This window comes from Castanea sativa, chromosome 11 (genome assembly GCF_040712315.1).
Source record: "Castanea sativa cultivar Marrone di Chiusa Pesio chromosome 11, ASM4071231v1".
In the NCBI taxonomy this organism is placed as follows: domain Eukaryota; kingdom Viridiplantae; phylum Streptophyta; class Magnoliopsida; order Fagales; family Fagaceae; genus Castanea; species Castanea sativa.
The window spans coordinates 40,457,603-40,472,530 of NC_134023.1; the positions used below are offsets into that span (position 1 = coordinate 40,457,603).

Below are 14,928 nucleotides of genomic sequence, written 5' to 3' on the forward strand. Positions count from 1 at the left end.
CCGTCAGCCTGCGTCTTCTCCGTCGAGCGTCGCTGCGTCTTCTTCGGTGAGCGTCTTCTCCGTCGAGCCTCACTGTGTTTTCTCCGGCGAGCATCTTCTCCGTCGAGCCTCACCAACACCTAAACCCATTCTTCTCCGACGGCTAGAGGAAGAAAAAAGGATGAGATGAGAGAGAGAGAACTATGCTGTGTCTACGAGAGAGAGAGAGAGAGAGGGAGGTGAGAGTCAGTAGGAAGAGAGAGAAAAAATAATTAAAAAATCAAATATACATGCTACAGTACTCGTGTAAATTTACACGGTACTGTAGCAATTTGAAGGAGAATGTAAAATATAAACAGTTATACACAAGCTGATGTGGGCTGTTTTTGATAAAAAATGTGTAAATTTAAGCATTTCTTTTATTATACATACTTATACACCAACTGATACAATTGTTCTTATAATCTAATGGTATAAGTGTATAAAATTCTATCGTGAAGACTTTAACCCAAGTTTTTACTCCGTACACCACATAAGTACTCTTGTTTTTTTGTTTTTTGTTTTCTTTTTTTTGCGAGAGGCGAGTTTTAAATGAAACTCTATGTCTCTTCTCATAGGAAACAGAGAACACCAGTCTCTCTCATTCTGTTTAGTTCCTCTCTCTCTCTCTGAGCGTATCTCGTTTCTAAATGTCCCAAATGACAAAACTCCGACACAGGAAGAACCAACTACCGTTTGACATCGTACTGAACATCCTGGCTAGACTGCCGGGGAAATCAGTGACAAGATTCAGGTGCGTTTGCAAATCCTGGGACTCCTCAATCACCACCCCTTATTTCATCTCCACCCACCTTAATCACAACAAAAATCACGGTAATGGTTGTGTCATACACATGCCATCAGTAAGAGACACTAACTCTTCTTCCAACACTAACAGACCTGTCTGTACGGTGGCTTTGGACCGCACGTTTGATAGGATTTCTGAGATTGGAGTTCCTTTTGATTTTCCTAGTGCTTGTTTCCAAATAGTGGGTTCTTGCAATGGCTTATTGTGTCTCGCTAATTATGGCAGCTTCACTTGCGCTAATGATATATATTTGTGGAACCCCAGTATTAGAAAATTCAAGAAATTGCCTCATACTTGCTTACCACAGTTAAGGTTTGTTAAACTCGGATTTGCTTATCATTCCCAGAACAATGACTACAAGGTTGTGAGGATTTCATTTTTTAGTTTCTTTCTAGCTCTAGCTCTGCCTCTACCTCTAGCTCTGCCTCTGCCTCTGCCTGAGGTTGAGGTGTACACATTAAGTTCGGATTCATGGAGAAGGGTTGGAATCGAGTTCACAACCAGTGTAGTGAATTGTCCAAATGATCTTTCGCCAGCTCCATTGGTTAGTGGTGCTTTACACTGGTTGGCATTTGTAGTAGAAGGAGAAGAAAATCGCAAGGGTAAAAATATGATTATGTCATTTGATGTCAATAGTGAGAAATTCAGAAAGCTAGAACTGCCTAATGGTTCTACCAAGACCCTTCAAAGATGTCTTTCATCATTCAAGGGGAAACTGGCTTTTATTACAAGTGAACATAGTGAACAACGGCCTGGCTTTCAATTCTCAATATGGGCATTGAGGGAGTATGGTGTGGTTGAGTCTTGGAAGAAACTTTTTGTTGTACCATCTGAAAGGGTGGCTTGTTGGATTTCCTTGATCGATTATGGTTCACTTATGGTTTGCTACAGAAATGATCCAGGAGAGAGGCAAGGATTTAAGCATGCTTTAATTGACATTGAAACTCTACAAGAGAAGAAGGATCCTGATATCCAACATCCTTCATATATAACTACTTTCATGGAGAGCCTTGTTTTACTTGATGGAACAAATGTGGAATCTTACTAACGGGTTGGTGGTGAGCATATAAGATTGAAGTCATGGTGGTATGGATGAAGTGAAACCCTTGTTTATTCCTTTTTCTTTAGTAGTTGGCATGATAGTTAGATAGTATTGCTAAAGCTTGACTTTTATTCCATGTTTACATTACATTATCCTTTTGTGGCTATTATAAATAAGTATTTGATATTTGTATGTGAATGGTTGTTGTGGTATGGATGATTGTTATTCCTTTAGAGTTACGAAGAGCTAGATTATAGCTCTTCTAACTTCAATTTAAAGAAGAATTGACTGAAAAAGCATAACTAAATAAAAGAATATCTAAAAGTGAGAATGTTTAAAAGGAGTAGGCAAGTGCTTGTCTAGCGAGCACAATGCCATTCCAAGGTCATGTTCTTACTTCCTTAGTTCAAGCTACATGGTCTTTGTTGGTTTGTGTACTGCATTTAACCTTAATATAGATAATAAGAAGCTACTTTATATGAGAGAGAGTTGATTCCAAGATAAGCAATCCTATCTCTCTTGCCTAGTTGTATCTTGATATGGAATGCTATTTTCTCATGCTTAGCTGGGTCCAATCACAAGTTTATCGTCAGCGGATGTGCATCAACTTGTTTAAGTGCTTAAATATTGTGTTTCTTTCAATGCTATTGTGTTCTTTATACTAAATAATATGCTAAGGTTTATACTACTAAGGGATTTGTTCATTAAACTTGTTTGGCAAATGAGGTAGAACTTAAAAGGCATGTAGAGTTAGTGTCTTCCTTTTCTTAGTTGTTGGTATAGACTGCTGTTGTATGTCCAAGGGCAATGGAGAGAAAATGTTGATAGCTGTTGCTGCAGTGTTTGGTTATAATTTGGTTATGGCTGCAACTGTTTCCTTGTTTCAGGTTCATCTACTGACTAAGTAGGTTGTTGGGATATTAGGATGATAGGAAGGAAGGTGCAGAAGGCACAACAATAATGGGATTTGGAATGGTTATACTTATACCGCACTGCCTAAAATGGTGTATTTGGTGAAAAAGAAATAACTGCACTTTTGCAGCTGTTGAGAATAGCTGAAGTTCCTTTTTTGGTCAATGGCTCCTCAATAGGATGTCTGCTATAGTCTGCTTCCCCCCACCCTCCTTTTCTCCTATCCCTTTCTTTCTACGACTTTACTGATGCTGTAAATTTTTCTTAAAGAACAAATGGTTTGATGTATCCTTACTCATGCTGTTCTTTCTATACTGTTACAGTTGACTAATATCATTTACAAGTATTGCCCAAACTTATTGAAAAACTCAAAGTTTTACCTTGTCAAGCCTCTTTTAAGATTTAAAACAAACTTAGGTCTTATTTGTTCGAACTTTCCTTATGATGTGTGCCTTAGCTTTTGATTAGCTCCTTAAACCACTCTATTTTAAAGCCTCTGCTGCTGTCCAGAAATTTGTTATGACTTGTTTCTGCACAATTTGACAGACTTCTGTCCTACAAACCCTGCTATTGTGTTCATATAAAATCTCAAAACCCTTTTACAGTTCCAGCCCTTAAATTACCATCTATCCTATTGTCAGCAACCGATTAAGAAATTGTAGGAAATTTCCTGTGTTCCTGTGAAATTTCTTAACTGAAACATCTGGTTTTGATAACTTTAATAGTTTCATCAAAGATATAGCCACTCTACTTAAATTACTGTTCAAATCACTCCCCCTCCTTGCACCTTTACAGACCTTTTTATTGACATTTTGACTCGCATCTACTTAAGAAGCTTGTAACAATCAACCCTAAGCAGGCTACTTAGTAACAGCCATAAAAACCCTTTAATCCACTAACTGTACAATGTATCATTTCTTTCATGTTGGAGCAATGACATTAAATGTTCATGTCCCACTGCATACTTGTAGGCAGCAATGACATACTAGTGTACTGCCTTGTTATGGAGCTAATCATAATGCTTATAGCTGTGAGAAAAAAAGGCTTCTCTGAAACTCAAAATTTTATTATGAAACTAACCTAGAGGTCAAAACTCAATAGAAGTGGGTGAGTCTGTTTGGTCAAGCTGGTATTTCTGATTTTTTTTGTTTTTTTTTTTTTTTGTTGGAGAAAAAAGCTGTTTTTTTTTTTAATGATCTTATGGTCTTGTTACTCTTGTAGCATGAAAAAGTGGTTTGTTATATTCATACATATATTATGATGCCAAATTTCTGTACTCTCCTTGAAGCTATATTCTGGTTGTCAATAATGTAGAACTTTAATTAGCCACTCAATTGTAAGAAATTTCATGTATTCCTGTGCAATCTTCTTAACTGAAAACACCTGGCTTTAGTAACTCCAGTAGTTTCATCAAAGATACAGCCACTCCACTTTTATTTGTTTGCCAATTGCAGGATGCAATCATTTTAACTGAAACACCTGGTTTTGATAACTCCAAAAGTTTCTTCAAAGATACAACCACTCCAGTCCACTCCAATATTTTGATAAATCTACTGTTCACAGAATAAACTAAGCTCCAGAATAGCTGGCAGTTGATGCTCCGATTTAATCTCAAGCCACTCCCCCTCCTTGCACCTTTACAAGCATTTCTGTTGACATTTTTGCTTGGCATTTTGCTGCCATTGAAGCTATAATAATCAGACCTAACAAACCTTTAATTCAATGGCTGTGCACCTACGTTTTCTTTTCCATGTTTGAGCCATGAACTTACAAGTTATGTCCACTCTGTACTTGTAAGCAGTATCATTCAATTAACCCAGACCCTCTTACGTCAGTTTGTTATTGGAGTTGTTTGTCCTTATATCTTGAAATCAAAATAGTCATTTTGCCCAATATTTTACTCAGAATACATTTGAACTGTGTAAGTGCTTGATTGCCAATAGAATAAGTTATGATAGAAACAAAAATCAAGACATACAAGTGATTGCTTATTTGGTTGCTCCTAACCTAGGCTTCTTGGAGCTTTTTTTTTTTTTTTGTTGTTGCCCCGAGCGTATTTGATGCTTTTCTGTTGAATATGTTGCATTGTTGTTTGATGGATGATGACCTGGAGTTCTGCCTTGTTATGGAGCTAATCATGTTTGTACCTTTAAGAAAGAATGGCTTCTCATAATTTTGAAAATTTTATTGTGAAACTAATCTAGTGGTTAAAAGAAATGGGTGGGTCTCCTTGGTCAAGCTGGTATTTATATGTTCTTATGGTCTTGCAGCATGAAAATGTTGTTTGTTATGTGCATACTAATATTAAGATACTCTTGTTGAAGTTCCAAATATGCCTCATTTCAATCCTATGCTATACAGGATTGACACACTTCAAGATCCAAGACTTAAAACATGATATTATGTCAGGAACTAACCCAATGTCTTTTTTCCCAGCTCAAAAAGTCAAAAACTCCACTCTGTTCAACCCATACGCCAGTCTGCTTCATACGGCTCTAACATATGCTTCTTTCAAACACCAATATCTGCAAAAAAAATTATCAATTGCCAGTTAATACTCTAGTATTTTTGCTTGGTTAACGGCTATAAATATTATCAGGGTAGGATGCTAACATTAATACTATATGCAATTGAAAAAATAGCCACTGGATTTCAAGAGAGCTACAAATGCATTATAATAGTAGGTCCATCATTTCCTTCCTGAGTAAAAACAGCTTAGACAACTCAATCAAACCCCACCTTCTAACCCAAACATTTAACATTTAAAAAAAAAATAATAAAAATAAAAATAAAAAGGCAATACCTAGTGTTTTAGTCCTAGAAGAGCAGGATCCTGGATACCATCCTAATTTATGCATTCTAGTGGCTGTTCTCATGGTTGCCAAGATAGCAGAAATGGTAAAAGTGTTATTTTGGAGCCTTTTGGGGTTGAAAAATGAGTGTGTGAAAATACGAGCCATGAACTTCTTAGCTCTTATGGTGAAATTTTTTAGGAAAATTACACTTTACCTCTCTAACTTATACCCATGATTACAATTTGGGCAAAATTTGCCAAATAGTATAATATTGGGAAAATTTTAGGCGGATGGCATGCGTTCAAAGTTTATTAGTTAGTTAGACTGTTTTTTGGAAATCGAGTACAGCAAAATCGACTTCCAGCCAAAATTCCAGCCAAAATCGAGTTTACTATACTCGACTTCCTTTTTTATCCATCTTAGAGCTAATTTTCGATAGGAAGTCGAGTATATTAACCTCGATTTTGGCGATTTTGGCTGAAAGTCGATTTTACTGTACTCGATTTTCAAAAAAGAGTCCAATTAACTAATAAAGTTTGAACGCATGCCATCCGCCTAAATTTTTTTCAGAATTATACTGTTTGGCAAATTTTGCCTTACAATTTGCACTCTTAATTTTTTTTTGTCAAAACTATCATTTTTGTCTTAAAAGTTTGCATAATGTTCATTTTTGTGACTAAATTAAAAAATAATAATTGACTCTAAATTTGGGTTTTATCACCTCTTTAAGGTGGGAAATATGCGAGGACCGAGTGCAAGGTGATAAATTTTTGTGATCTCGGAGTAACATCACTAACACCACTAATCCATTAATACCACTTTTTCTTATGCTTTAATAATAGTAGTAATTGCGAAAAATCTTTGTGTCATATCACATTGTGTGTGTGTGTGTAAATAGGCTAAGCGTTGTTCGGGTCAGGTCTCAGGCAGGTCTCTCCTTTTTTTTCTTTTTCTTTTTTTAATAATTTAGGGTATAATTCATTATATTTCCTAATGTAGTTTTTTTTTTTTTTTTGAGAAATTCGTTGAATGTAGTTGACAAAGCATGTTTCTTTCCTTAGACATCCATTTTAGGAATTTGAATCCTATATGGAAAATATAGGATTTTAATGAGTTGTTTGAAAATGATATTGAATTTGCATTAGGAAATTTTATAATCTCCTTAATTTAAGTACCTCCTAGTAAGCAATCAAATTTCAAATTCAGAGACCCTTAATAGGAAGTATGTTAATTAGATCATTTTGTAAACTTCCTAATCTAGCACATTTCAGTAAATACTTAACTTTTTGAATTTGGAAATCCACGTGAGTGGAATCCCTTAATTGAGAAAGTACACTATGAAATTAAGCTCATGTAAGTTTTCATTCTCCATGCCTCTGTGATTTTTTTGGTTAATTAGTATTTTTTTTGTGTGTACATATTATCTGGGATTTGCTATGATTTTTGTTGGGAAATTAATTAGTCATTTTCAGTTCAATTGGTAAAGTCAGTGTTTTTCCAAATATAATTGGGTTAGTCAATGTTGAATTTTAAATTTGAATCTTAAAATTGCAAAGGCTTTAATGAGGTGACTATAGATTAAATCTTTCCATTGGAATTAAGAATCTAAATTCAAATTTAAGTTGTTTTTTTTTAATTTGCAAAATAAATTCAAATTTAAATTTAAATTTACATTTCTATTTGGAAAATTTTTAATAAGTTATTAAATATTTTCTCAAATAAGTTGGGTCATTAATGTCAAGAGATTTCCTTTTAGAGTAATACTAAATATACAAGCTTTTTTATGAAATTTTTTATAAACGGCTGATGTGGTGAGTGGTTATTAGTAAATGAAAAAGTGATGTTAATGGTGGGCCTAAATGAAAACCAATAAGAAGTTGGATACATCAATAGTTTGTAAAAATTTTGTAAAATAGTTTGTGACTATAACATTAATTTGAATTGAAAATAAAATATGGAAAGTATAAAAGACTAGCCTTTGAGCATGTGCGTGAACGCGTGCTCATAGGCTTTTCTATTTTTTGGGTAAAGGTTAATAATTTGCATCTATTATAATTTAAAAAAATAATTTTTTTTTCAAACAAATAAAAATGATAAAATTTAGAGATAAGCTGTAACTGTAATTTCTTTTTTAAACGTAAAGGAAAAAATCCTAAATTTTAGGATTTTTTTTATAATTCAAAATGAAATTTGTTATTTGATATTTATGACCTTATTTTTAAAAGAAATTATCATTTATTAATGAGGGTATTTTTGAACCACATAAAAGTCCAACTGAAAGAGAGGAATCCTTTTATATATAGTATAGATGATAAAATCTTAGATGAGGTGATTAGGTTAGGTTTTAAATTGAAAAAGGAAATAAGAGGGAAATTTATAATAGGAACTAATTTTTTTAATTGGAAATAAAAATATATAACATCAAGCTTGCCAACAATGTTAAAAAAAAGAAAAAAGGATGGGGTCAGGTTAAACCCAAATCCAACCCAAAAACCGCAAAAGATATTAGAGAAATACCCAAACCCAACCCAAACTTCCACCTAGCTCTCCTAAAGCTCTTCGATTTGGGTCATGTCTAGCGGGTTTTTGAGCTGGATGGGTTCCATGCTTGGCCCTAAATTATATATATTTCTTTTTTTTAAGGTAGGCTAGGCCTATAATATTTTTGTAAAGACAAGAGCCTTGTAACTTAACTAGTTGACACTTTCTAATGTTTCTAACGTAAAGTTAAAGTTCAAATCCTTATTTTCCTCTTGTAATTATCAAATTATAATAATTTTTTTAAAAAAAACCTCATTAAAAGTTTTTTTTTTTTTTAAAACAACAATACAATTGTATAAGATTCCCTTTTTGGTTGGTTATTGTCTTACACCTTAGTGAGCATGCTCGCACAACTTTTAGCTTTTTTTTTTATTTTTTATTTTTTATTTTTTAATGAGAACTTTTAGCTATTGAATGTATTTGTGATCTATTGAGATCATTTATGATTTTTATAATAAAAAAAAGTATATAATATTTCGGATGCATGTGACACTTAACTTACAATATATGAATCTCATTCATGCAAGCTCTATCTGCTTTTAAATACCACCTCCTATTGTAAGCACATACTATAGGAGGTGGTATTTAAAAGTGAATGGGGCTCATTAATGGCTAACCACTATAAGCTTATAGTCAGTCTTTATTGATTGAGTGCTTTATTGATTGAGTGCATGTAGTTGCACTCAATCGTTAAAGAATGAATACAAGTTTATAGTGGTTAAAAATATATCACAACGTTAAAAATATTGTCCTCGAAAGGCGAGTTTTAACATTGAGTGATGTGTTTTAAGGCCAAAATGGGCAATTAGCCATATTTACAGAAGAATATAGTTAGTAGTCACAGTTTGGAAACTAAATATAATACTACCATCTCGACTCTTAGAGAGTCGATTTTAGAGGTCAAAATCGAGTCTCTAAGAGTCGATTTTTATGGTCTATCACATCTAGCGTGGCATTTTATCCACGTAGACTCCACCTGGAAATCGAGTATCTAACACTCGATTTATATGTTTCCCTTTGTTTTTTCTTATTTTCCTTCTCCTTCCTTTTTCATGGATGCATTTGTTCATCAGCTTCCTGCACAAGCTCAGCCACCACAGCCCATCGCCGTCGACCCAGCAAGGCGACCCAGGCGCGAGACCCAGGTCGCGACCCAGGCCGCGACCCAGGTCGCGATCCAGGTCGCGCGCCCAACGCGACCCAGGTCTCGCGCCTGGGTCGCGACCTGGGTCGCGCTCCTGGTCTCGCGCCTGGCCGCGACCCAAGTCGCGATCCAGGCCGCGATCCAGGCCGCGCGACCCAGGCGCCCGACCAGGCCGCGCAACCCAGAGTTTCGGATTTTTGAATTTTTTTTTTTTTTTTTTGAGGTGACAGTTGAAATTTTTTTGGTTTGTAAATCGAGTCTATAAGACTCGATTTTCAGGTAAAGTCCACGTGGATAAAATGCCACATCAGATATGATAGACCATGAAAATCGAGTCTTTGATACTTGATTTTGGCCTTTAAAATCGACTCTCTTAGAGTCGAGATGTTAGTATTATATTTAGTTTCCAAACTGTGCCTACTAACTATATTGTTCTATATCTATGGCTAATTGCCCATTTTGCCCGTGTTTTAATGTATGAAACTCACCCCTTCTCGACGAGTTTCGTATGATTATAGAACTTGTCTCCTGTATCCTCAAATACTTTTTATTTTTTAATCAACAAAGAATGGAAAACACCAGTAGTCTCAGTCAGTCTGTTTTGACCGATCTGGATTTGTTCTTCGAACCTCAACAATGTGGGTTTAGCAGCCGATCTGAATCTGATTCTGAGTCTAAAATGTCCGAGACGAGAGAACCACCGACTCTCCGACACAGGAACAGCCATCTTCCTTACGACGTCGTACTGAACATCCTGGGACAGCTAGCGGTGAAATCAGTGATGAGATTAAGGTGTGTTTCCAAATCCTTGTACTCCTCAATCGCTAGTCCCGATTTCATCTCCACCCACCTCAACAACAACAACAACAACAACAACAACATAAATCACGATAATGCTCGTGTCATACACATAGAGTCGGAGAGTACACGTGTCATTAACAGACAAGTCTGTATGGTGGCTTTGGCCCGCACGTTTGATAGGATTTCTGAGATTGGAATTCCTTTTGATTTTCCTACTAGGTGTGTCCAAATAGTGGGTTCCTGCAATGGCTTATTGTGTCTCGCTGATTATCCACCCGGTAATGTTGTCTATTTGTGGAACCCCAGTATTAGAAGATTCAAGAAGCTGCCTCCTACTTGCTTAGGATTGCTAAAACATGTTACGCTCGGATTTGCTTATTGTTCCGAGAATAATGACTATAAGGTTGTAAGGACTTCAGGTAGTTCTTTGTCCACGTCTGAGATTGAGATGTACACGTTAAGTTCGGATTCGTGGAAAAGGGTTGAAATTTCGGTGACAACAGATGTAATTTTCTGTAAAAATTTGGTTTCTCCAATCCCATTTGTTAGTGGGGCTTTACACTGGATGGCATCTGTTAAAGAAGAGAATCGCATGATGGAAACTGATATTATGGCGTTTGATGTCAATGGTGAGAAATTCAAAAAGCTAGCACTACCTCATGGTTCTATCGATGGACCGCTCCTTCAAAGATGTGTCGCATCATTCAGAGGGAAACTGGCTTTCTTTGAAGAATCTGGCTTCCAGTACTCCATTTGGGTGATGGGAGACTATGGTGTGGTTGAGTCTTGGAATAAGCTTTTTGTTGTACCATTTGAAAGGGTATCTTGTTGGATTTCCTTGACTGATTATGGTTCACTTATGGTTTGGTACAGAAATGATCAAGCAGAGGGGCAGGGATATAAGCATGCTTTAATTGACATCGAAACTTTACAAGAGAAGAAGGACCCCGATATCCAACATCCTTCATATGTAGCCGCTTTCATGGAGAGTCTTGTTTTACTTGATGGAACAAATGTGGAATCTTACTAATGGGTTGGTGGTGAGCATATAAGATTGAAGTCATGGTGGTATGGATGAAGTGAAACCCTTGTTTATTCCTTTTCCTTAAGTATTTGGCATGATAGTTAGATAGTATTGCTAAAGCTTGACTTTTATTCCATGTTTACATTACATTATCCTTTTGTGGCTATTATAAATAAGTATTTGATATTTGTACGTGAATGGTTGTTGTGGTATGGATGATTGTTATTCCTTTAGAGTTACGGAGAGCTAGATTAAAGCTCTCCTGACTTCAATTTAAAGAAGAATTGACTAAAAAACACATAACAAAATAAAAGAATATCTAAAAGTGAGCACGATGCTATTCCAGGGTGGTGTTCTTACTTCCTTAGTTCAAGCTACATGGTCTTTGTTGATTTGTGTCCTACATTTAACCTTAATATTGACAATAAGAAGCTACTTTATATGAGAGAGAGTTGGTTCCAAGATAAGCAATCCAATCTCTCTTGCCTCTAAGAGTTGTATCTTGATAAGGAATGCTATTTTCTCATGCTTAGCTGGGTCCAATCACATGTTTAGGTGCTTAAATATTGTATTTCTTTCAATACTATTCTGTTCTTTATGCTAAAGTAACATGCTAAGGTTTATACCACTAAGGGATTTGTTCACTAAACTTGTTTGGTAAATGAGGTAGAACTTAAAAGGCATGTAGAGCTGTTAGGTTGTGAGTCTTGTGACATACATTTGTTTTTCTCCAGAGCATTGGTGGGATTTTGGTGACCCAATTTGTTTATGAGAAAATTCAGTTGAAGAAACATCCATATACCACTTTAGTTGTATGTAATCCCAAGAATATTTTTGGACCATATTGTCTTCTTGCATGGACATCAACTAGTCATATCTGAAAACCCTTTGGAAGAGGTTCCATTTTACTTTCAACAACTTGATATTGACAAATATTTTAATTCTCAAACTCTCTTTCTATAGCACAAATCCGCTTCTTGTTGATGCTAGAGGAACTCATCCTGATTTCTATTAAAGTTCGTGGTATAAAATTACTTTCTTTGAACAAAGAAAAGAATGCATAAATTCATTCCTAAACCTGTATCAGAGAAATAGCAGTCTCCCTTGTACATTGTCCATCGTCCTTGTAGGCAGCATCACTCAATTAGCCCATGCTCATTTTGTTATTGGAGCTGTTTTTCCTTATATCTTGGAATCAAAACAGTCATTTTGTCTATCATGGCACTTCAATTAAATTTGAATTGTGTAAGTACTTGTTTTCCTATAGATTAAGTTTATGAAAAAAATGAAAATCAAGACTTAGAAGTAGTTTCTTATTATGTCGCGTTGCTCTTAGCCTACACTTCTTGGATCCTTTTTTTTTTTTTTCATCCTAAGTGTATTTGAAGCTTTTCTGTTGAGTTTGTTGCACTGTTGTTGGATGGATGATGACCTACAGTTCTGCCTTGTTATGGTGCTAATCATGCTTGTAGCTGTGAGAAAAAAAATGGCTTCCCCTAAAATTTGAAATTTTATTACGAAACTAACCTAGTGGTCAAAAGAGGTGGGTGTGTCTGTATGGTCAAGCTGGTATTTCTGAATTTTTTTTTTTTGGGAGAAAAAAGCTGGTATTTCTGATGATCATATGGTCTTGTTACTCTTGTAGCATGATAAAGTGGTTTGTTATATGCATACAAATATTATGATGCCAAATTTCTGTACTCTTCTTGAAGCTATATACTGGTTGTCAATAATGTAAAACTTTAATTAGCCACTCAAATTTGTTTGCCAATTGTAGGAAATTTCACGTGTTCCTGTGCAATCCTCTTAACTGAAAACACCGGGCTTTAATAACTCCAATAGTTTCATCCAAGACACAGTCACTCCACTTAAATTTGTTTGCCAATTGCAGGATGCAATCTTCTAAACTGAAACACCTGGTTTTCATAACTCCAAAAGTTTCATCAAAGATACAGGCACTCCACTCCAATAGGTTGATAACTCTACTGTTCACAGAATAAACTAAGCTCCTGAATAGCTGGCAGTTGATGCTCCAGTTTAATCTAAAGCCACTTTCCCCTCCTTGAACCTTTACAAACATTTTTGTTGACATTTTTGCTTGGCACTTTGCTACCATTGAAGCTATAATAATCAGAACTAACAAACCTTTAATTCAATGGCTGTGCACGTATGTTTTCTTCCATGTTTGAGCCATGAAGTTACAATTTATGTCCACTGCATACTTGTAGGCAGTATCACTCAAAAAGCCCAGTCTCTCTTATGTCAGTTTGTTATTGGAGTTGTTTCTCCGTATATCTTGAAATCAAAATGGTCATTCTGTCCAATATTTTACTCAAGACTACATTTGAAACGTGTAAGTGCTTGATTGCCAATAGAATTAGTTATGATAGAAACAAAAATCAAAACATACAAGTGATTTCTTTTTTCGTTACTCTTAACCTAGTCTTTTTGGAGCTTTTTTTTTTTTTTGGTTGCCCCAAGTGTATTGATGCTTTTCTGTTGGATGTGTTGCACGGTTTTTTGATGGATGATGACCTAGAGTTCTGCCTTGTCATGGAGCTAATCATTTTTGTACCTTTAAGAAAGAATGGCTTCTCAGAAAAATTCTGGATTAAATTTAACTTCTTGCATTGACATCAACTAGTCTAGTCTCAACATACAGTCTGTTTGTGGAATAAAAGTTATATATATATATATATATATATATATATATATATATATATATATATATATATATATAAAATTCATCTTCCAAAAGCTTAAGTTGTTAGGAAATGGTGAATTCAATTATTTAATTATTATTCTAACAAGATTGAAGTTGAAACAATTAAATATGATTTTCTAGGCTCAAAGGGCTAAGAAATATTCAAAGATAAAATTACATAAAGTATGTAACAAAAGACCATCTACAATGACTCAAAAGAGGCTATTTAATATAGCCTTTAGTAACCCTAGAATTCCAGTCCTTTAACTTACATATAGCATAGCAATTAAATCTTAACTATAGCTAGTCTCAGTTGTTTTCTTTTTAATTTATTTTTTAAGTGTCCGATGTTGAAGTAATTTGTATTGTACGATGCCAGAGATAACAACCAGATTTCTTTGTGATGGTTTTGGTAAAATTGCTAAATTGGCTTCTTCTTTTTCCTTATTTTGATAAGTAATAATATTTACTCAAAAAGAATCAAGTACACAGGTTGTATACTAGCTGAAGGTTATATAGGAGATCTAAAATTACAATGAACAATAAAATCAGATAATAATTGAAATGAAAATTTCCCTGAAGCTACCATCCACTCAAGCAAGGTCTTCAAAACATTTTCTTTTAATTCTAAAGTTGGCTTCTTATTTGGTTGCATTGGCGAATCTTTATCATAGCCAAAGATTTTTTGAAGCAGAGTATCGTTGGAGGAGCAAGGCTTGGTGCCTTCCTTTACTAAATTGTTGGATTTAGTGAAGGTTCATCTTGGAGGAGAGGATGGCGTGATTTGGAATTAAATGGAATATAGAAAGTTTGATGTCCACTCTTATTGTAGGCTTTCAGAGAACCTATTGGAGCTATGTTTCTGTGGAATCCAATGGTGTCCTTTAATGTTTCTTTGTGCAAGACTGCCGCTTTAGGGAAGATTTTAATCAGTAAAGAATATCCAAATGTAGTGGAGAGAAAATGTTGATAAGTTGTTGCTGTTTAGCTATAATTTGGTTATGGCTCCAAATGATTCCTTGTTTCAGGTTTGAGATATTAGGATGGTAGGAAGGAAGGTGCAGAAGGCACAACAATAATGGGATTTGTAATGGTTATATCACTTTGCCTTAATGGTGTATTTTGTTTAAGAAAAAACT

The 14,928-nt window shown here is 35.1% G+C and overlaps 2 protein-coding genes across 3 annotated transcripts; both read left to right on the forward strand.

Moving 5' to 3' along the window:
- The first annotated feature begins 542 nt into the window (after positions 1–542).
- On the forward strand, positions 543–2,960 carry LOC142617491 (F-box/kelch-repeat protein At3g23880-like). The gene is made up of 2 exons (XM_075790374.1): positions 543–1,912; positions 2,756–2,960. The coding sequence occupies exon 1, from the start codon at positions 669–671 to the stop codon at positions 1,872–1,874; it is 1,206 nt and encodes a 401-aa protein (XP_075646489.1). The 5' UTR covers positions 543–668; the 3' UTR covers positions 1,875–1,912; positions 2,756–2,960.
- Positions 2,961–9,762: 6,802 nt separating this feature from the next.
- Positions 9,763–11,279, forward strand: LOC142615267 (F-box protein CPR1-like). 2 transcript variants are annotated; one of them, XM_075788002.1, is made up of 2 exons: positions 9,763–10,834; positions 10,935–11,074. In XM_075788002.1, the coding sequence occupies exons 1-2, from the start codon at positions 9,769–9,771 to the stop codon at positions 10,973–10,975; spliced, it is 1,107 nt and encodes a 368-aa protein (XP_075644117.1). In that variant the 5' UTR covers positions 9,763–9,768; the 3' UTR covers positions 10,976–11,074. The 2 variants fall into 2 exon arrangements, with proteins under 2 accessions (XP_075644117.1, XP_075644116.1); XM_075788001.1 differs by having other exon boundaries at positions 9,766–11,279.
- The last annotated feature ends 3,649 nt before the right edge of the window (positions 11,280–14,928 follow it).

Excerpts from the sequence above, each read along its gene's own strand:
- LOC142617491 (XM_075790374.1), top strand. The coding sequence starts at position 669 with ATGTCCCAAATGACAAAACTCCGACACAGGAAGAACCAACTACCGTTT.
- LOC142615267 (XM_075788001.1), top strand. The coding sequence starts at position 9,769 with ATGATTATAGAACTTGTCTCCTGTATCCTCAAATACTTTTTATTTTTT.